Below are 23,559 nucleotides of genomic sequence, written 5' to 3'. Positions count from 1 at the left end.
TGACTTCAGCAGAAGAAGAGTTAGCTAGCTACTGTAGCTACCAGATTAGCATTCTACCATGGCAGAATACACCACTGTGCTAACTGTTGATGGTATATGTAATGATAGCTTAGCTCAGCTGTGGTTACTCTAGGTCAGTCAATAAAAGGTTAAGCTCTTTGCTGCTGTCCCTCTGAATATTCACACATATGCTTCAGTTTATTCTTCACATATAAAGTCAAACATCTCCTCATGGTTTATGATGTAAGAATCGCCTGATGTACTTGTTGCAATCAAAGTAAAACATTGAGGAAGTCAGAGAGTCAGAGACTGATTTGTGCTGCAGGTGCTTCACTCAGAGTCTGATGTGTTTCCCATCTGAAGGAGGGAGTGGAGGAGCAGGCCGGAGGCTGCATTAGGGGAAATCCACTGCAATACGAAAGACAAAAATAATTAACCACAATGGGATCGGGCTGCCTTCACAGTTAATTTAACTCAGTTTATTTCAGTATTTTTCTCTTAGTGGAAAAGAAAGGAGGAGGAGGAGATAAAAAGTTGATCTGTTGGAGCAGAGGAGAAACATGGAGGGAGGAAGATGAAAAGGAAAGTGAGAGGAAGGAAAGAATTAGAAGCCAAGGAGGAAAGGGATGGAAAGATTCATGAAGAAGAGGAAAGAAAAATAAAATGTTATTAAATGAGGAGAAACAACAAGAAGGAGCAGGAAGAAGAGAGGAGGCTCCTCCACATGGCATCATGCTCCTGTGGTTGAGGGCTGCTGCCAAACTCTGTGTGTGTGTGTGTGTGTGTGTGTGTGTGTGTGTGTGTGTGTGTGTGTGTGTGTGTGTGTGTGTGTGTGTGTGTGTGTGTGTGTGTGTGTGTCTGTGTGTGTGTGCTTGTGTGTCTGTGTGTGTGTGTGTGAGTGTGTGTGTGTGTGTGTGTGGTGTGTGTGTGTGTGTGTGTGTGTGTGTGTGAGTGTGTGTGTGTGTGAGTGAGTGTGTGTGTGTGTGTGTGTGTGTGTGTGTGTGAGTGTGTGTGTGTGTGTGTGTGTGAGTGTGTGTGTGTGTGTGTGTGTGTGTGTGTGTGTGTGTGTGTGTGTTGTGTGTGTGTGCATGGTTTCCCTGACCAGAGCTGAACTTATTCACAACTCTGCCTCACTCTCTCCTGCTCCTGACCACGTGTTTACAGCTTCAAGAGGCTCCGCCTACTTTACTACCCTCGTCACACGTGGTCGAGAAGCTGTTTTCTGTCTGTGGCTGCAGGTTGACTGTGCTGGTGTGGACACTCCCAGCATGCATCTGTCTCACATTAGTGTCGGTTGTTTCTGCTACAGATAAACTCACGAGATGAAGAAGAGACACACTAACATGCTAACATGCTAGCATTATTTTTCAATGGCTGCCAGACCACTTATTTCTGCTGCAGAGAAAATGTAAACAACACTCAAACATCTCGAACATGGAAATCCAGATCAACAAACAGCTTCATGACAAAAAACCAAGAGTCAGTGAAATATGCTGCAGCCAAACTTAATATACTTTATTATTATTATTATTGTTATTATTACATGAAAACTTTGTGGTGAAACAAAGAACATCTACAGTCTGTTGGCTCCGTCTTCTCTTCTCTGAATTCACTGTTTCTCCAGCCAAATGTTGGTGAACCACATGTTCTGTCAATATCCTCATACACTCTGTGACCAAACCCTGTGAGGGTTATATGAGGTCGTGTTCAACACACACACACACACACACACACACACACACACACACACACACACACACACACACACACACACACACAGACAGACACACAGACACACACATTGGTAGAATAAGATTTGTGAGAGCAGATGTCATCATATCATCTGGGCCTCTGCCAGTTATTGATTGATTGATTGATTGATTGAATGAAATAAGAAATGAAAGTCAGTCGTTCAGAGCTGTTTCTCGCTGGTTGTCAGTATTTTCTTTGACTGAGGTTTTGAACAGAACAGGAGGAAATAGGAAAAATGAAGAGCAAACAGAGAAAAAAACCATAGAAGAGAAAATATCTCAATATGACATCAGCTATTAAAGACGTTTAAATAAGACAAATGGTAAAGAGCAGGAGCCAAAGAGAGGATGAGGAAACAGAAACAGAGGGAGAATCCCACTAATGATCAGCAGATGTTGGAGGAGTCACTCCGGCCTCAGGACTGAACAGTTTACATCGCTTTTCTTCTTTGTTGTCAAAGCTGTAAAAAGTGAAACACGGTTTCAATCAGCTATAATCAATATATTTATACTAACAGTGGATCAATGGACTGATGAACTCTCTGACCCTCAGCTCCAGGTTAAAGCTCAACTTCTCTGTGGTTGTTCACTCTCACTGCTCCCATCATGCACCACGGTGCAGCTGGTTTCAACTGAAATGCTCACTCAGCTAAAAGCACACTGTTCAAGAACCAGAGAGTAACAGACAGTACAGACAGTAGTGACAGTAGTGACAGTGACAGACAGTACAGACAGTGACAGACAGTAGTGACAGTGACTGACAGTACAGACAGTAGTGACAGTAGTGACAGTGACAGACAGTACAGACAGTGACAGACAATACAGACAGTAGTGACAGTGACAGTACAGACAGTGACAGTACAGACAGTAGTGACAGTACAGACAGTGACAGACAGTAGTGACAGTGACAGACAGTACAGACAGTAGTGACAGTGACAGACAGTACAGACAGTAGTGACAGTAGTGACAGTGACAGACAGTACAGACAGTGACAGACAATACAGACAGTAGTGACAGTGACAGTACAGACAGTGACAGTACAGACAGTAGTGACAGTAGTGACAGTGACAGTACAGACAGTGACAGTACAGACAGTGACAGTACAGACAGTACAGACAGTACAGACAGTACAGACAGTACAGTGACAGTACAGACAGTACAGACAGTGACAGTACAGACAGTACAGACAGTGACAGTACAGACAGTGACAGTGACAGTACAGACAGTACAGACAGTACAGTGACAGTACAGACAGTGACAGTACAGTGACGGTACAGACAGTGACAGTACAGACAGTACAGACAGTGACAGTGACAGTACAGACACTGATTGACAGTGCAGACAGTGACAGTACAGACAGTGACAGTACAGACAGTGACAGTGACAGTACAGACAGTACAGACAGTGACAGTACAGACAGTGACAGTACAGTGACAGTACAGACAGTACAGACAGTGACAGTACAGACAGTGACAGTACAGACAGTACAGACAGTACAGACAGTGACAGTACAGTGACAGTACAGTGACAGTACAGTGACAGTACAGACAGTGACAGTGACAGTACAGACAGTACAGACAGTGACAGTACAGACAGTGACAGTACAGTGACAGTACAGTGACAGTACAGACAGTGACAGTACAGACAGTGACAGTACAGTGACAGTACAGTGACAGTACAGACAGTGACAGTACAGACAGTGACAGTACAGTGACAGTACAGTGACAGTACAGTGACAGTGACAGTACAGACAGTACGTACAGTGACAGTACAGACAGTACAGACAGTGACAGTACAGTGACAGTACAGACAGTGACAGTACAGACAGTACAGTGACAGTACAGTGACAGTACAGACAGTGACAGTACAGACAGTGACAGTACAGACAGTGACAGTACAGTGACAGTACAGTGACAGTACAGTGACAGTACAGACAGTGACAGTACAGACAGTGACAGTACAGACAGTGACAGTGACAGTACAGACAGTACAGACAGTGACAGTACAGACAGTGACAGTACAGACAGTGACAGTACAGTGACAGTACAGACAGTACAGACAGTGACAGTGACAGTACAGACAGTGACAGTGACAGTACAGACAGTGACAGTACAGACAGTGACAGTGACAGTACAGACAGTGACAGTACAGACAGTACAGACAGTGACAGTACAGACAGTGACAGTACAGACAGTGACAGTACAGACAGTACAGACAGTGACAGTACAGACAGTGACAGTACAGTGACAGTACAGTGACAGTACAGACAGTGACAGTACAGTGACAGTACAGTGACAGTACAGACAGTGACAGTACAGTGACAGTACAGTGACAGTACAGACAGTGACAGTACAGTGACAGTACAGTGACAGTACAGACAGTGACAGTACAGTGACAGTACAGTGACAGTACAGACAGTGACAGTACAGACAGTGACAGTACAGTGACAGTACAGACAGTGACAGTACAGACAGTGACAGTGACAGTGACAGTACAGACAGATCGAACACAAATTATTATTAATTAACATCAACTCCATCAGTGCTCCATGTTAATAACTGTTTTTTAACAAGGTCACCATGGCAACTTAAAAGGTGATAACATGTACGGCATCTTCATATAACATATGCTTCATATGCACAAATGAAAGGGGAGGGCTCACATTTAAAGGCTGAAATTGTTTCCGCAGAAGAAAGAGTTCCTGTAAAAACAGTGATGATCCAGTTGATCCAGTGTGACAGAGACGATCTCTGGAGGGAAATGATCAGTTTTGTTGAATGTCATTTTTAATGTTACGAGTGCCACAAACAAATCTCAGTTTTCCTAGAATAACTCCGCTGTAGTATTTGATTCTTCTTAAACTCTGTGTGTTTGGTTTGTGATGAGGAGAAGCTTCATAGAGACGGAGCAGAGATCCCACATGTTTACACTGTGCAGACACAGTCAACGTCAAAACATCTGTGTCATGAATCTTTTTTAAGAGTGTGTGTGTGTGTGACTCTGCATTAGCCTGATCCACCCTGTCACTGACTGTGTGTGTGTGTGTGTGTGTGTGTGTGTGTGTGTGTGTGTGTGTGTGTGTGTGTGTGTGTGTTGTCCTCCAGGTGGTTCAACTGTTCCTGTTGATCAAAGCGTTTTCTCTCTGTCTCTTTCTCTTCTTCTCCTGCAGCATTTTTCTCAACCTTTTCTTTCTCCTCCATCGTAAACATTCATGTTCAGGTCCAAGAGAGTTTTATAATCTGGATTATTACTCAGCCTGTAAAATACATGGAGGAGTTTTTATGTGTCACACACTAATGTGTCTTTGACCCAAGTCACCTGCTGAGAGGAAATCAGGTTTATGAAGTAACATTTAATTCTCCTAAATGTTTTACGGTTTCTTTATAAAAATGGCCTCAGGTGAGGATGATGATAATGAGGTCAGAGTACTTCTTCATGTTTGTCAGGACAACAGCTCGACTCATCTGTTAACTCTATGCTCCTAAAGGTCTCATAGTGTGGAGTTGTTGTGTTTAATGTGATGTGTTTCCTGTGGAGACAGGATGTTAGAGACAGTGACACTGTTAACTTCAGCTGGTAGTGATGAAGAGTCTGATTATATATCACAGACAGGAACATGTGGTAGTTTCAGATCTGTGTCTGCTGTTTGGACTTTTTTGGTTTCACTGTTTCTCTGGATTTAATGGGATCTGTAACTGTTTTCATGAATCTGAATAGAGAGGCTTCTTTTGATTAGAATGACTAATCTATAGACAGAGATGGTCTTTCCTTTGTTTCAGTGTCTTGAATCTTACATGAATGTGGTCTGAAACTTTACAACTTAAACACTTTCTAACTTAAACAGTGCCGATCTGTGAAGAACAGCAGCTTCTGTTGTTTTTCCTCCAACGTCTGGTCTGAGTATCTCCTTCATCCTCCCTCTTCATCCTCCCTCCTCAGGTCTTCGTACTGCTCAGAGTTTAAACAGCTTTGTTTTTTTCCCTCTGACACGTTGGCTCCAGAAAGAGGGGAGGAGTGGAAGGAGGGAGGGAAAGGGGGAGGTGGAAAAAGAAGAAGAGTTGAGCCAGAACAGAGGGAAATGACAGGACAGCCTATTACTTAGAACACTCTAATCTTCCTCCACTTGGCCGACTACCTGTAACCTCAAACAAGATGGATGGACGGAGGCTGGAAACAGAGGCTGTGGTGTAGAAAAGATTTCATTATATCTGTGGATTAACTTTATATTTGACCCAATTTAGCTCCATAAATAGAATAAAGTACCAGCTTCTGCTTGAAATAGGCTCAGCAAAAATATTTCCATGAATCTTAAAATAGTGTGACAGGGCTTCTGGTGGGGCAGCAGAGACGTGACTTATTTTAACCTGGTGAGGACACAGATGAGACATGGGTGCAGAGGACATGTACATTTGGACACGTTGAGAAAAGGCCTTGATAACCTCCTGTGTGCCAGCTGTGACTGGACATCTGGAGCTGATGGGGTCTGGTCTAAAGCAGAACAGGATTTTCTATCTTTAGCTGAAGTTGGCTTGAGATGCAAATATTTCTAACAGAATATATAGACTCCAGATTTGATTTCAGTGCATTTAGACATTTTTATTGTGTGAGTCTGTGTGTTTGTTCTGTTAATGACAGTTCTCTGATAACAAGGTGATTTCCCAAAAAATCCTAAAATCACACCCTGTGTCATCTACTGCTGGAGTGTGTGTGTGTGTGTGTGTGTGTGTGTGTGTGTGTGTGTGTGTGTGTGTGTGTGTGTGTGTGTGTGCGTGCCTGCGTGCGACTGGCTGCTTTGTGTCTGGACTGAACATGGACTCTCTGTTGTTAAAAGTCTTTGTGCTCCAATCTGGATCAGAACATTTTAGAGGCTTTAACATCCTGAACATGTCTGGAGCCAAATTCAGATCAAGGGGTAGAAAAACTTTCCATTGTTCCTGTGAGTAGTAGATCTATACTACACCTCTGTGGGTTGACGTATGATCAGGAGATTATCCCTTTGCAGTAAACATTAAAAGGTTAAAGAACTGGATTATCCTGGTGACAGACACTGAAATGTCATTTAGAAACACTCCACTACAGGTAAAGTTTGTGTCCATCGCTGCTGTGAACTGTGGTTCGATGTTCAGTGGAGCAGCTTCCGGCTTGGTTGTGTGTTTGAACCTGTGTTTGTGGGTGGGAAGCTGGTGAGGGATCACATTCCTTGATGCTGCACTGGAAACGTTTGGTTTGAACATCTGAAAGACAGTTCACATGTCCTGGGCAAGCATGTCTCCGTCTGCCACAGAGTTAGCAGAGTTAACAGTTAGCAGTTCGCAGAGTTAACAGTTAGCAGAGTTAACAGAGTTAACAGTTAGCAGAGTTAGCAGAGTTAACAGTTAGCAGTTCGCAGAGTTAACAGTTAGCAGAGTTAATACAGTTAACAGTTAGCAGAGTTAATACAGTTAACAGTTAGCAGTTAGCAGAGTTAACAGAGTTAACAGTTAGCAGAGTTAACAGAGTTAACAGAGTTAACAGTTAGCAGAGTTAGCAGAGTTAACAGAGTTAGCAGAATTAGCAGAGTTAGCAGAGTTAACAGAGTTAATAGAGTTAGCAGAGTTAACAGTTAGCAGATCTAGCAGAGTTAACAGTTAGCAGAGTTAGCAGAGTTAACAGAGTTAATAGAGTTAGCAGAGTTAACAGAGTTAATAGAGTTAGCAGAGTTAACAGAGTTAGCAGAATTAGCAGAGTTAGCAGGTGCATTGTGGGTGGCCTCAGTTGTAAGTTGATCTATCCAGAGATACACAAGGATGTTCAAATGTCAGTCCATCCCTCTCCTCTGCTTCATCTCTTTCTTCTCCACCTCTCCTATTCAATTACTGGTTGATGGAGGGGATTTCTGGCCCTGCAGACACATATGGTGTGTGTGTGTGTGTGTGTGTGTGTGTGTGTGTGTGTGTGTGTGTGTGTGTGTGTGTGTGTGTGTGTGGGTGTGTGTGTGTGTGTGGGTGTGTGTGTGTGTGTTAGAGCAGCTGTTTTGACAGCCTAAAACTAAAAGTGAAATCACAATTACGGCAAAGCTGAAAGTTCTTCAACCACTTGTGCAATCTGCAGGAGCAGCTATGATCACAGGCTGTGTGATGAGTGTCTGCAGGTGTGTGTGTGTGTGTGTGTGTGTGTGTGTGTGTGTGTGTGTGTGTGTGTGTGTGTGTGTGTGTGTGTGTGTGTGTGTGTGTCTGTGTGTGTGTGTGTGCGTGTTTGTGGTAGAGGGAAGCAGCTGGATTTTTTGCATGCCTCACTGTGGGATAGTGATTGTAAGTGAAGGGTTACATGGTCTGCCAGTGTTTACACAGATTGTGTGTGTGTGTGTGTGTGTGTGTGTGTGTGTGTGTGTGTGTGTGTGTGTGTGTGTGTGTGTGTGTGTGTGTGTGTGTGTGTGGGAGGAATCTAAACTAAGCTGTAATTTCTTCACCAATGTGATAAATCTAAGTTTTAACACAGTTTAAAACTTAAAAATATGATTTTGAAACCTGAAGTATGAAATCACTTTTTCAACCTGTTCCCATTAGTTTATGAGTTAACCATTATTATATCATAACTATATTATTATAAGATGCATATTATTTACGATTATATGACAAGCTAAAAAGGACTGCATTTGTAATTAAATAATATAGTGTCATATAATGTGATTCAGAAGCACCCAGTGTGTGTGTGTGTGTGTGTGTGTGTGTGTGTGTGTGTGTGTGTGTGTGTGTGTGTGTGTGTGTGTGTGTGTGCAGTCACCTGTGTGTGTCAGACCTCTAATGTGAAATCTGCTCATTCTGAGCTGCTCTCAGATTTCCCCTGGGGGTGAATGTGCACACTCACACACTAATAACTGCACAATCTAGTGTCTCAGCAACCCCTTGGGAAGAGCGTACTACTGTGTGTGTGTGTGTGTGTGTGTGTGTGTGTGTGTGTGTGTGTGTGTGTGTGTGTGTTTTATTAATCCACAGTGGTGCTGAGAGCAGCCTGTCTGGTTGGATCAGTGCCCATCAGGATCAGGAATCATCTCGTTGTGTTGCCTCCTGCTATCACATCTCAGGCCTTAATGAGGCAGCACTGCAGTGTGTGTGTGTGTGTGTGTCTGTGTGTGTGTGTGTGTTATCACATGCGCTCTATGCTTTTCAGCAGAAATGTTTTTCCAAATCCAAACGTTTCATGACAGTTTGGATTTCAAGAGAATGAGAAAATGTCACATTTCAGATGCATTAATCCGCCGCAGCCTGTTTCTGTTCTAACAGCAGAACCGTAATCTGAACATGTGGAGTCAGAACTTCAGGTGGAGCAGCTTCATCTTCACCTCCGTCATCAGTGATACAGTCACTGATGTTAGCATGTTTACAGTCGCTGAGCCTGTCCACCTCAGTGTCGTGTGTTCTTCCTCATCAGGAAACTGTTTAGTACCAACATGAACATCAGACACACTTTGACAATATATTATATATATTCTATCGTCCTGCATCATGCGGACCACGTCATAGAATCACATGGTGACCGACAGCAGGTCAGTCCGGGCTGTGATGCTGCGAATATGTTTCTGGTTTCTGGTAGAAAGAAGTGCTTATTTATAATAATTAGAACAATTATAATGATTATTATTACAGGACTATTACTATGGGATCCCTCGTGCTGATGCGCACATATGTTACCATGGTTACCAAATTAAACAGATAGATTATTAAGATTGCTTCCTGTATAGTTAATGAACAGTAGATTTTTCATAGTTTAATATTTGAATTTGATGCTAAAATCAGATGTGTTATGATGAAACACTGTGGTGGGTCAAATGACCCAGAGTCCACTTAGAACAGACTGAGACCCTGTTTTCAAATGGTCCATGTGTGACTGTGTACAGGTGAAATGAACAGACAAACACAGTTTGTTGTAAGTGAACCAAAGAAAGACAACAACACAAGTGTTGGTGGCTTCAAGGAGCTGATTCCTGTGTGGCCCTTAAACTGTAAATGTGAAGTTTTAGTAGGTGATTTCCCTGGTGTGTGTCTTTCATCTGCTTCACTGTGATCTGATCCTCTGAGGAACATCAGGTCTGATTAAAGTGGAGCTGTGAATTACAGGGACAGAGGACGTTTGTCTCCAGACCAGCCTGAGCCTGCACATACAACACGTCTCACTCTCATACATGTGTGATAGAAAAGGTGGTTGTTCATCTGAGTTTGTCTCTGATTCTTTAAGACAAAGTGTTTTACAAAGAGCTGAACTGAGACTCAGAGAAGAACGACAGTCAAAGTCCAACACTTGATTTATGACTGAATATTAAATTAACACATTATCAATGTGTCTTTGTCCAAAAGCTTCATTAACTGATGCCAACTACATCTAATAGTGGTGGGAACTAGTGGAGTGTTGTATGTGTGTGTGTGTGTGTGTGTGTGGAAATATGTGTGTGTGTGTGTGTGTGTGTGGAAATATGTGTGTGTGTGTGACAGAGACAAAGTCGTGGTCATGCAAGGTGCTGTAATCCACTCAGTGACCTTCAGGACCTTCTGAGGTGTGTGTGTGTGTGTGTGTGTGTGTGTTGTGTGTGTGTGTGTGTGTGTGTGTGTGTGTGTGTGTGTGTGTGTGATGTTTGAAGGTGGTCTTATCCACTCAGTGACCCTTGGAGCAGATGGTGTGTGACTGCATGCCTGAGTGTGAGAGTGTGTGTCCCACCTCTGAGCCTCCTGGCACCACAGTCCCGCCCCCCCGACACGCTAACCCAGCGCCCCCTGCATCCTTTCAGTTGGGTGTGATCACATCAAAGAGAAACTGAGAGGAGGATTACAGGTTTCTGTGCCCCCCCCCCTCTATCATGTTACATGTTCTCATGTCACATGTTCTCATGTTACTGTTGTCTTCACCGGAAAGAACAACAAATCCACCAAACTTAACTGTTCGTTTTCACTTTGTGATGCACTGTGGTTTCTATTACACACACACACACACACACACACACACACACACACACACACACACACACACACACACACACACACACACACACACACGCAGAGCTGGCAGACTGGGCTCCATGGTTGTAATGATGCTAATGATCCACTTAGTGCTGGTATTTGTTTAATGTTGAGAGAGCGAGAGAGAGAGAGAGAGACTCTTGGTATTTCATGCTGCTAATTTTACCTCATCCAGTCCTGAATATTTCTGCATGTGTTGAACAAATGTCCAGAATGTAACAGTTGTGTTGTTGCACATGTCACAACCTCACACTCATTTCACTGTCATGGTCGCCCTGCTGTAAACACAGACCATCTGCATCCACTGTTCTTCCTCTGGGTTTGAAGAATCTGCCTGACTCTGCATCTGTCCTGCAGGACTGAAGTCATTCCTCATCAGGGTGAAGCAACACTGACATATAATATAATAAGATATAATAAAATATAATATAATAACATAATATATAATATAATATGACATAATATAATAAAATAATCATCCAGCTAAACTCAGACACAGTGAAGAGATGTGACAGACGTTTGGATGTTTCATTATGTCAGCACGTCTGTAACAAAGTCAGTTTACCATCAGTCAATAACAAAAAGTCTGATGCCTCCTCAATGAGTTCCTCACCCATCTCCTCACCCACAGGGAGGTGTTTCTGCAGAAATGACTTCCTGTTTTTTACTGAGTGACCACAGATGAACCTCAGACATGTTAACACGTCCTGTGGACTGATCTTAGCTCTCGTGACAGAACCTCCAACACCAAGTCATATTCAGAACCCAGGACCAGAACAATGTTGAAATATGTTTTCTGAAGGATTCATTTCCAACGATAACACTCTGCTTCCACAGCTCTCGTGTATATAAGCACGAAAGTTCATTTAGTGTCATTAATTTAAATGAGCCGTGTCCTTCAACACTGGAGCTTGTTTTTCCTTTTGTTGTGGGTGTTTTGTTTGACGTTGTTCTCACAAATGATTCATCGCTACATTAGCATCAGAGGAATAACTCTAAATACCTGCAAACCTGAAACCCTATTCTGGGATCTGTCTCAGACCAGAAGCAGCTCTCAGTCTGAATGTGTATTTCTGTTTAGCAGCTCTGCTCAGGTCAGTGTTACTGAGCAGATTAACAGTTTCTCTAATATGTAAGAACTATAGAAGCATGTTTATGTAATAACCAGTGGTGTTGTTGTAGGACTGTAAGCTGGTGTGTGATGTTGTGTATTATAAGTAAGTCTTATATAACAGAGTCAGGACATGGTGAAGTTAATCATGAGACCAGCAGGTCCTGGTTTAGGAAAAGTTTAGTATCATGAAATATCCCTGAGCTCCTGAAGAGAAGCTGATGACATCACCAATAATGATGTCTGAGAACAACATTAAACACAACTATAATCAATAATATCTCAGTCATCAGACAGTCTGACCACGAGACTCGATACAGTCGACTCACTGTGGAAAATCATCACAAGTTATTTCATGTTTCTGTGCAAATATTATTATTTATCACTGGATGTATTTTTAATATAAAACTGATAAATGTTCCAACCAAATGTAGGAATCTCATCCAAACAACAGTTTAGACTCAGACTGAGACTCCTCAGACTCAGAATCACACTCAGGACTCAAGACTCAAGATTCAGAACTCACACTCAGGACTCAGGCTCAGGACTCACACTCAGACTCAGGACTCACACTCAGGACTCAGACTCAGACTCAGAACTCACACTCAGGACTCACACTCAGGACTCAAGACTCAAGATTCAGGACTCACACTCAGGACTCAAGATTCAGGACTCAGACTCAGGACTCAGACTCAGAACTCACACTCAGAACTCACACTCAGGACTCACACTCAGGACTCACACTCAGGACTCAGGACTCACACTCAGACTGAGGACTCAGACTCAGGACTCACACTCAGACTGAGGACTCAGACTCAGGACTCACACTCAGACTGAGGACTCAGACTCAGGACTCACGCTCAGACTCAGGACTCACACTCAGGACTCACGCTCAGACTGAGGACTCAGACTCAGGACTCACACTCAGACTGAGGACTCAGGTCCAAATGTTTTTATTGAACTGAGGCTCGTCTGTTTTAGAAGCTCAGAACTGCAGCTGAGACAAAAGGATCAGCTCAGTCTGTAGAGACATCAGACTGATTTATGACTGACAGGTCAGCAGGGGGCAGGAACTCAACCACACACACACACACACACACACACACACACACACACACACTTTAAAAAGTGTTTAAAAGTTCTGAAGGTACTGCAGGAATATTCACAGTGAGCCCCCTAATGTGAGACCCATGACCTCCCCCTCCCCAGTGAGAGAGTGTGTGTGTGAAACAGGGTTGCCAGGCGCAGTGCCACACCTGCCCCTGGAATGAGGATGAAGGGAGTGGGTGGGGAGGCAGCTGGAAAAAGATGGACATGCTTTTGTCTCAGTTAACTCTGACACACACACACACACACACTCACACACACACACACACACGGTGTTAAATTCTAATCGTGTCCTCATGTCACCTTTAAACTCCTCCTCCTGTCCTCCATACACCTGTGTTCAGAGGCCGTCATGAATACCTGACCCGTACTTCACCTGTGATTTGTGCAGACGATGATGTAATCCCTCATATGGGAGAATTGTAGCCAATTACCCTCTTACTGTAGGTGGAGCGTCTTATCAGGCTCCATGTCATCAGCGCCTGTGTGTTCACATCAGTCACATCTCTGTGTTTATACGTCTTGAGTCTGACGGCATCAGGAACAACGTCAGCGATGGTTCATGTCACAATGTGAGTCTCAGTCACTTTCACTGACTTTATGATGTTTGAGCTGCGACAGATTCTGTAATGAGATTAATTCACAACGAGACGACAAATGTCTTTTTCATCATCCTCGCACAGATCTCATGTTTTCATCTGTTCAGGGACTAAACTAGTTTTGAAAAGTAGCCAGGTGGAAATTTTTATTTTTTATTTTTCTTTGCAAAATGAAAATGTTTAAAAAAAAAACAAAAAAAAAACTGGTGAAATTTAAACATTAATCAGTTTTTTTTTCATTAGAATATTGTGCTGGTCAGTTTATTCTGCAGCCCGTTGGTTTGTAGAAATCACTGTGACTTCAGAGTCTGTGCCGCCGTGTTGAGCTTCACTGACTCTGATCACAATGACACTATAAAGAAAAAAACTGATTCAGATACAATACGTATATATATATATATATATATATATATATATATATATATGTGCAGATATAGTAGCACACTACACACACTGAGAACAGCACAGTCCCCGCCCCTTTCCCCTCCCCTTACCTCCCACCTCTCCCTCCTCTCTTCAACCCCTCCCTCTCTCTCTCCCTCTCTCTCTCTCTCTCTCTCCCCTCTTGAATTAAGTCCATTATTCCTGCCTGCTCGCCCTCTGAGCACTTCGACTCTCAGCTCCTGTGAAAACTGTGTGTGTGTGTGAACTCTCTCTCTCTCTCTCTCTCTCTCCCTGTGTGTGTGAACTCGTGGCGTGTGTGTGTTAAGAGCAGTTGTGTGTGTGTATAGGGGTGTGTGTTTTTCTAAGTGGAGCTGGAGTGGAGCTGCTGATCAGACGGGAACGCTCAGATCTCAGTGCTCTGCTTCAGTCTGTGGACGTTTTCTGCTTCAGGCTCGTCTCTGGATTTACTGAAGACTTTCCACAGGAACTTCTACCTGCCACCAACTTCATGTTGTTTCTGCTTCTGATCGATGGAGTTTAAGATTCAGGATCAGCTGTTTCCACCTGGTGCAGTGAGAATGTGTCGGAGCTCAGTGAGTGTGTTGAGGAGAGTTACAGCTGTCTTCCCTCTAAGTCTGTAACACGTTTCATTTTTATTACAATGGAGAAAACTATGAGAGGATAAACAGCAGGACTGTAACTATGGAAACGGTCGGTGTCGTCTCAGGTGGCTGCTGCTCCCGACCAGGAATGTTCTGAACTCTTTTGGATTTTGGTTTCCCTGGAAACAGATGGACAGGTGAGTTCATTTAGAGTCACTGTATAAATCTGAGTCTTGTTTCATCACTTTAAGTTGTGATGGAGTTGGTGGAGTGACACAGTCACTGTGAAGAAGGTTCTGGTCTGTCTGACAATCTGAAGCGTTCAATATAAGATAATATGGACTAGTAAGTTCTGTGTTGGAGCAGTGTTGTTGCTGAGCTGCTGGATATATTCCTGCAGGTCATGCTAATGACATGTGGGTTTCTTAGATCTGTAGTTTGATTTAGCAGCAGAGTGAGTGGTCTTCCTCACCGAGCAGCTCCGTCAGGTCCCGACTTCCTGCTGCTTCTCTCTTCAGCACAGAGACACCAAGTCAAAGCTGTAGCAGCTCTCCTGTTGTACTTTGATATATTTCATCTTCATATATCAAGTTATCCAGACTAACACCTCCACCCCCCCCCCCCCACCACCCGCCCCCCTCCCCTCTGGCTGTGCACAGAGCTGATCTCCAGAGCAGAAGCTTTAGTCTTCATTATTTTTCCTGTTAAGACTTTGACTGTTCTCAGATCAGTTCAGCCGCACTGAACAAATGTTAGCCACGGGTTTGCGGTTGGGAAACTTTCCCTCCATGGTGCCGGGCCAGATGGCGCCATGACAGAAACCCAGAAACCAGCCGAGCTGCAGCTCCTCCATCCAGCGAGGGTCGGTCAGGACGAGGCTCTGCTCCACATCAGCTCCCGAGACCTACTGCTGGCTTCTGTGTGTGTGTGTGTGTGTGTGTGTGTGTGTGTGTGTGTGTGTGTGTGTGTGTGTGTGTGTGTGTGTGTGTGTGTGTGTGTGTGTGTGTGTCTGTCTGCATGTCTGTTTGTCTGTGTGTCTGTGTGTGTGTCTGTGTGTGTGTGTGTCTGTTTGTCTGTGTGTGTGTGTGTGTGTGTGTGTGTGTGTGTGTGTGTGTGTGTGTGTGTGAGTTAATTTACTCCTGTAAATAACTTTGTCCTGAGACCCTCCACTGAAACAGACTGAGCTCTTTATGTCATGTGACCTTCAGTCTAAGCTCCGCCTCTCAACATAAACAACAGTTATTGGTCATTTAAATACACATTTATATATTATTTTAATATAGAGCAGCTCCACCTGATCTCTCCTCTGTGTCATTGCCACTCAGCTCTCTGTCTTCTGCTTCACATCAATAACATAACAGGTCACAGGTGAGTCTGACATTTACTGCTGCTCCCTCCTCTTCCTCTCTTCCTTTCTTGCAACACACACACAAGCACACACACACACACACACACACACACACACACACACACACACACACACACACACACACAGTGACAGCTTGATTAGAATGTGATAATTTAACTCTTTGTTGTTCAATGAATCAAAACACTTTAAACCACTGAATGTTTTCAGTCCAGTGGCTAAACTACCCCCCCCCCCCGTTTCACCACTTACCTCTCTTTCTTTAAAACAGTTCATTACTCATTATTATTGTTATTAATATTATTGTTATTATTATTATCATCATCATCATTATTTTTATCATTATTATCATCAACATCATCAGCATTATTATAATTATTATCATAATTATTGTTATTATCGTTATTCTTATCATTTCTTGTCTCAGTGATAAACTGGACTTTGATGCTCTTTATCAGATCCAGGATCATGTTTCCTCCTCTTCCTCACTGTCTCCCTTCACCAGTCAAACTAGAGTAACCTGCTGTTTCACTCATTTTCTCTATAAAGCTGTAAGCCCTCCTCCCTCCTGCTCCCTCCTCCTCCTCCTCAGCCTCTCTACCTCATTCTTCCTCTTCATCCCTCCCTCCCTCCTTTCATTTCTCCATCTCAGGGAGGCTCAGACTTGTTGGTCCCAGGCCAGAGAAACTCTTTTCTCCCTGCAGGCAAAACAATTGGCTCCTTTCTCTCCATCAACTCTCGCTCATTTTCTCCCTCCCTTCCTCCATTGCATTCTCTCTTTCCGTGGGACTGTGTGCAGCAAGTCTGCAGGGTTGAAGTGGTGTAACGTCTGAATCTTTCCCCCCAGTTTCTCTCTTCCACATCTTTGTCCTTCTCTTTTCCTTCCTCATCCTCCTCCTTTTTTCTTTCCCTCCCTTCCCAGTTCTCTCTCTTCTACGTTCCTTTTTTCCTCCTTTTTTCATCCTTCCTTCATTTGCAGGTTCTCTCTCCACCTTTTTCTCTCCTGTGCCTCATTATTTATTTTCCTCTCCTCTTCTTCTCCTTCTTTACTTATTCCACTGTCTCTCATTTCCACCCTCTGACTTTTTCATCCCCTTCCTGCCGGCCCTTGTCTCCTCTGTCAGCCCCCCCCCCCCCCTAATCTGTGGGGGGGCACAGGTTAAACTGCTGATATCCATTCACTCATTATTGCTGTACTGTAGGAATGCACTCTAACCTCACTCTGAAAAGCTCGTCTCACCCTAGAGGCGGAGCTCTTTGTCTGCCCGTCTCATTTTAGGGTGGTTTTTGACAGGACAACCCCCCCCCCCCCTAAAGGAATCCCCTCCCGTCTTTTCCTTTATTTTGAATCCACTCCCTCTTGGCTGCTGCTGCTCTGTGTCTATTGATGCTGAACTGAATGTAAGTGTCAGCAGCTCCAATGGCTTTTTATTAAGATGCATTACGGAGCAAGGAGAGAGAGAGAGAGAGAGAGAGAGAGAGAGAGAGTGTGTGTTTCTGTTTGTGTGTGTTTGCAGATCTAAGTGTTGAGAAGCACGAGTTTGTTTATATATATGTCCCTGCACACACAAATATGTGTGTGTGTGTCTGTGTACCCACTTAGGCTCTAGGATGACACAAGGATGTGCGAGGAGCAATAATGCTGTCTTGAACTCATGACGACAGATTTTAAAGACACACACACACACACACACACACACACACACAAACAGAGACACACATACACACACACACACACACACAAACAGAGACACACACACACACATACACACAAACAGACAGACACACACACACAAACAGAGACACACACACACACACATACACACAAATAGAGACACACACATACACACAAACAAAGATACACACACACACACACACACACACACACACACACACACACAGCTCGGGGAGACTCAGAGGAACAATGGGACTCTCGTTCCTTTTATAGCAGCCGACAGTAGCTTCACTGCTGCTGCTGTCACTCTGTGACTGTGTGAGACTGTGATGTGGATTATGTGTGTGTGTGTGTGTGTGTGTGTGTGTGTGTGTGTGTGTGTGTGTGTGTGTGTGTTTGTGTGTGTGTCTGTTTGTGTGTCTGTTTGTGTGTCATGGACCTGCAGCTGACGAGAGCACTGACGTCCTTCTTGAAATACTGCAGCGTCTTGTGCGCACACACACACACACACACCCACACACACACACACACACACACACACACACACATACACACACACACACACACACACACACACACACACACACACACTTAATTTGTTTGACATTGAAGGGGATGAATGTGAATTTATTAAACCAGGACTTTACAAACGTTACACCACGTCTGTGAAACTGTGGCAGGTTGTGTGTTCTTCTATCATGTGTGCTTTTGTCCATTGTCAGGTTTGTGTGTGTGTGTTTAACTTCAGACAGAAATAATAATGAAGATGTTCCAGGTCAAAATGATGAATAATGAAACCAATCACCATTAACTTCCCTGTTCGGCATCTGATTCACTTCATTATGATAAAGTCTGTGTGGAGCCTCAGACAGTGTAACTGCACATACACAGCATATATAGCTTTAACTGAAGCTAACTGAAGCTAAGCTTCATTCCTTCAGGTGAACCACATTGAGTTTGCTGCTGGCCCAGTTTTGTCCACATGGACCATCTGAGGTGTAGAAGAAAGATAATGATAATTATATTTAATGATTATATATATTGATATATTGTTATTACGTCTGATACGTGGTCAGTCCCAGAGCAGCTTCCCTCCAGGACAGCAGAGGTTTAACAGAGAGTCTGTTACTGAGCTGTCACCTACTGAGGGAGACCTTTCCACTCAAAGACTTTATTGTTCAGCTCAGTCCAAAGTCCTGACAGAGGTGTGTGAGTGTGTGAGCGTGTGTGTGTGAGTGAGTGTGTGTGTCCTGAGCACATTTCTTTAAACACACTGCTCTCATACATGTTGGCTTATAAACAGTGACCTCATTACTGCTGCTGAGGCAGAGCTGTGATTTACAACACACTCACGCGCACACCCTCACGTGCACACACACACACTCACTTACACACACTCACACGCACACTCATGCACACACACACACACACTCATGCACTCACACACACTCTCGCACACATTCACGCGCGCACACACACACACAGGGCAGGAGGGGACACTGAGGGTGAGAGAGAGACAGATAGAGTTGGCAGTACCACAGACAGAGGGATTGTGGGTATTGCATATCTGTATTACACACACACCGTCTCCATCACCATGGTGTGTGTGTGTGCGCGTGTGCGCATGCAGGCATGCACACGTGTGCAGGTGCATCCCTGGCTCAAACACACACACACACACACACACACACACACATGCTTTTAGAGTCCATTTTAAACCCTCTCTGTCTCTATTTTTAGGTGTGTGTTCCTGTGTGTGACGTTTCTGTCCCGTGGAGAGAGTGAAACTCATCGTGGACCCACTGGCCCAACTCTGAAGAAGTAACAGTGATTATTAAGACTAATTAAGACAAACTAAGACTGACGCTCTGGTGAAGCAGACAACAGGAGGATTGAGCTGAAACAACCAAACCAGTCCAGTCCAGTCCAGTCCAGTCCAGGGACAGAGACAGGTGGACCAGTCTAACAGACAGACTGAACCAGGATTACAATATTAAGTCACTGGTTGTTGATGGTGAGAATCCAACACAGAAAGAAAAACACACAGATTCAATTCACAGACTTTTCAAATTGAAGGAAAAGAGTTTGTTTCACTCGTGTCAAGATGATGACCATGATGATGATGATGGTGGCCATGATGGTCACCTGCAGCTCTCTGCTCCTGCTGGGTCTGGCCGCCGCCCACGCGTCCTCCAGCACCATGACCCGCACCTCCTCTTCATCTTCATCCTCCTCCTCCTCCTCCTCCTCCTCCTCTTCTTCCTCTTCCTCCTCCTCTCCACGCATGAAGCTGTCATATAAAGGTAAGAACCTAAACTCACACACACACACACACACACACACACACACTTTCTCTGCCTCATGTTATATTCAACTATATCCTTTTTCAACATGAACAGTCTTGAACAGTAGCCAGGCGTAATTTGTGGTAGCTGTGACTCACAGCCATACACACACACACACACACACACACACACACACACACACACACACACAGGGATGTGTTCCATCACTGAAACTCACCAAGGACACAGCTGAAGCGTCTGCTCCTTTAATCCCAGCTGAAGGTCACATGTAGCAGAATATTTTAGTTTAGTTTGACACATGAAGGACGAACAGAGATGACCTCATACGTCTCTGAAATATGATTTCATTTATCCAGCAGGTCAGAACACAACAAACAGCATTGGCTGTTACCCAGAATTCAGTTTTGTCTGGCTGATGAACAGGTTTACTGTGGGGTCATTTACAATTTACAATCAATTAATGTCTTTATTAACAACTAACATTGTCATTGACATAAAACATTAGGATTCAACTCAGCAGCTCAAGGGATCAATGTAATTGTTTCATTCAGTTGAATATGCTGTTAGCATGATAGCCTGCTGATGTTAGCATTTTAAAATAACATTAAAAGTAAGACCATCTTCATGCTAAATATTACAATTACATACTAAACATTAGCATATCATAGTGGTAACATATGGAATGTCGCGTACTAAACGTTAGCATGTCATAATAATAACTTATGAAATGTTGCGTATGTTAGCATCTCTATAAACCTACTTATTTTTCCTTTGCATATATATATATATATATATTTATATGGATTAAAGTGTGTGAGTGTGTGTTGTCACCAGCTACAATGGCTGTAGACTTCTCATTATTATTGCCTCTCTGTTTTCATCAATAACATGGGAACATAGTAAGTGAGGAGAGACAACAAACTGACGGACATTTGGATTTATTTAAAAGTTACTGACCTCATGTTTTTTTTTTTTCAATCATTTACAGTATTCACCTTAAACACGTGTCATTTTTAATACGTGTCTTCTTTGGGTTTAATTGTCACCACAGAACAGAGGAACAGAATATTAACACATTTGTTGAAAACGGCAAATTAATATAAAACAAGGAGTTGACCTAAAGAGCCTGATGTCATGCAGGATGTTGGGTGGTGTCAGAGCCTTAATTAAACTTATAAATTCACATTAGAACAATGGAAGACTAATAAAGCCGTTTTACATGAAGCCCTGGTCTTCTATGTCTCTTGGTTTAAACCAGACCAGCAGTCCCTTTATTTCTGCAGCCAACACACTGTTTCTTTCCACTGACTAACTATTACAGCCACAGTTTACAAATACAAGCTGGATTTTCCTGGGACTGTTCCCCAACAACTTCGCCAGTTTGGAAACAGCAAGGACTCTCAGTTTTTCCATTGAAACCAATACAGTGTCATTACTGTCATAGGATTCTGTCCTGACTGTTCACAAGTCCCTGGCCTCAGGATACACTCACAAATGATATTTAAACACTAAAATGAAATGGTAATCTTCTTTATCAACCCCATGACTTGTTACAGCTTGGTGGCCAACTAACTGATTTGGATCTTATGACTTTAGGTTGTTTTGGCATCGATTATTGGATCACATAGTCTTTCATTGTTTATTCTTGTTTCTTTATTCAAGACAAAATAATAAGCAGACGGTCAATGGCCATAAATGAAGAATAAATGTTGTTTAAATTGTCAAATACAACAGGAGGAAGCCATGTTGAACTCCTTAGATCCAACACGGTAACAAAGACTTGGTTGTTGACTTGGTTTGAAACATTGATCAACTGTGACCAGAGTCTTTTCTGTTATATTAATACAGAAACACTGATATACACACACATAAAGACAACACAAAGACACATCACACTCTCACGGACTCACACTTTCCTGCGACCGTCCCCCAGCCCACCTTTGACTGTCTTTCTAATTCTACGAAGGTGATTCTGTTTGTTTATTCGTGCAGCAGGTAGCTGGAGGGCGGAGTCTCGTCCAGATCAGACAGTGTGTAAAAGACTGGAACTATAGGAGACCGTCAGTTCATCACGTGTAACAGAAGACAGACTGAGTCGTCCTCTGTTGTGTGTTTCCGTATCACATGTGACAGACTGAGTCGTCCTCTCTCATGCTGTGTATCTGTGTGTTTCAGAGCTGCAGCAGTTCCATGGCGTCCGTCGGTTCGAGCTGGAGCGCTCCTGCTGCTTCAGCGCTCTGCTGTTGGATGAAGAAAGAGGCCGTCTCTTCGTCGGGGCCAAGAACTTCCTGCTGTCACTCTCATTGGACAACATTGCTAAACAGGAGCACAAGGTCGGTCAGAAACACCATCAGTCAAAGAGCTTTTGTAACCATAAATATGTGTGCTGATGCTGACTCAGCCAAACACACAACAACTGTAGTCCATCAAAACAAAGCAGTATAATACTCATTACCTCAACATGTTCTCACTGACCTGATGTGTCTCTGTCATTAATTTACTTCACTGCTTCACTGTTAATTACAAACTAGATCAAGGACAGAAAAGGATCAGGAAGTTGTTTTATTTACAACCAGTTACACGTTGTCTGAACAATCATTATTATCACTGATGTTATCAGAGAGTGAGGTGAGGAGGGGGGTGAGAGCGGGGTGAGGAGGGAGGATGATGAGGAGAAAGAAGCCGACAGGAGAGGACGGGTGAGGGAGAGAAAGAGCCCTCTGGTGTCTCATTTGAAGTGTGCCTTGCTCAAGGGAACATTATAAGCAGACGTCAGTAAATGAGTCCGGGACATAAGACCTCAGGTTGATCCGACGTCTCCTGCTGTGTTTCAGATCTACTGGCCGGCCCCCGTCGACTGGAGGGAGGAGTGTAACTGGGCTGGAAAAGACATCACAGTGAGTCTGAGTTCATCACGTCTGTCATCCCTTATCTGACAAACACAGTAATTATTAACCTATAAGAAAACACACAGTCATCTTTCCATAACAGTGATTAATGCAGCTTTAAGTATTTCTGCATAACATTAAATATTCATGAGCAACAATCAAAGTCAATGTTAATTAAAAAAAGCTAACTCAGCTGATCTGTTGTCAGGACTGTGCAGGCGACCAATCAGATTGTTAAAATTCTGATTGGTGGAAACGTGACATGTCATGTCAGCAGTTAAATGACCAACACTGTCGACTGTGTTTTCAGGAAGAGAGTGAACTGTAGACAGACGTGGACAGTGATGAAGTTCATGTACTTCAGTATATTTTGCAGTATTTACTTTACCTGTTTTATTCTTTTTGTAAACTTGAGACTTTTCCTCCTTTACACTTAAAGACAAATATTGTCCTTTTGACTCCACTACATTTCTATGAAGGACTCTTACTTTGAAGCAGAGTTTTTAGTCAGTGAATTAATTTTATTTTATTTTGAAAAATGTGATAGACCATACAGTGTGTCCATCACAGGAGAAAAAACAATCACAGTCAACTCCTCCACTGTCAGCCATGAACCTGGCAGCGGCAGGTCTAACAATGTTTGAAGTTTTATAAATAAAGATTCCTTTAGTTTGAAATGTTTGCTGAGTTTACTGCGACGGACGTCATCACTGACTAAAAAAGACAGAAATCAGAAAACAACAATGGCTCCTTTTGTTGATTCAATGTGTTTTTATTTCT

The 23,559-nt window shown here is 43.2% G+C and overlaps 1 protein-coding gene across 3 annotated transcripts in view; it reads left to right on the top strand.

Annotated features, from left to right (window-relative positions):
* Positions 1-23,559, top strand: part of sema3b (sema domain, immunoglobulin domain (Ig), short basic domain, secreted, (semaphorin) 3B) — a 64,269-nt gene that overhangs the window by 21,629 nt on the left and 19,081 nt on the right. Inside the window, exons 1-5 of one of the 3 annotated variants that reach the window (XM_056385223.1) lie at positions 14,163-14,741; positions 19,326-19,599; positions 19,690-19,888; positions 22,067-22,224; positions 22,726-22,788. In XM_056385223.1, coding sequence (XP_056241198.1) covers positions 19,597-19,599; positions 19,690-19,888; positions 22,067-22,224; positions 22,726-22,788 — 423 coding nt within the window. In that variant the 5' untranslated portion in view covers positions 14,163-14,741; positions 19,326-19,596. Of the gene's footprint in view, positions 1-14,162; positions 14,742-19,325; positions 19,889-22,066; positions 22,225-22,725; positions 22,789-23,559 lie in introns of those variants that run through there. The other 2 variants (XM_056385224.1, XM_056385225.1) reach the window with 2 other exon arrangements.

Source organism: Seriola aureovittata, chromosome 9 (genome assembly GCF_021018895.1).
Source record: "Seriola aureovittata isolate HTS-2021-v1 ecotype China chromosome 9, ASM2101889v1, whole genome shotgun sequence".
NCBI lineage: Eukaryota > Metazoa > Chordata > Actinopteri > Carangiformes > Carangidae > Seriola > Seriola aureovittata.
The sequence above is the reverse complement of the archived record's forward strand: the minus strand, read 5'-3'. Positions and strand labels throughout refer to the sequence as shown.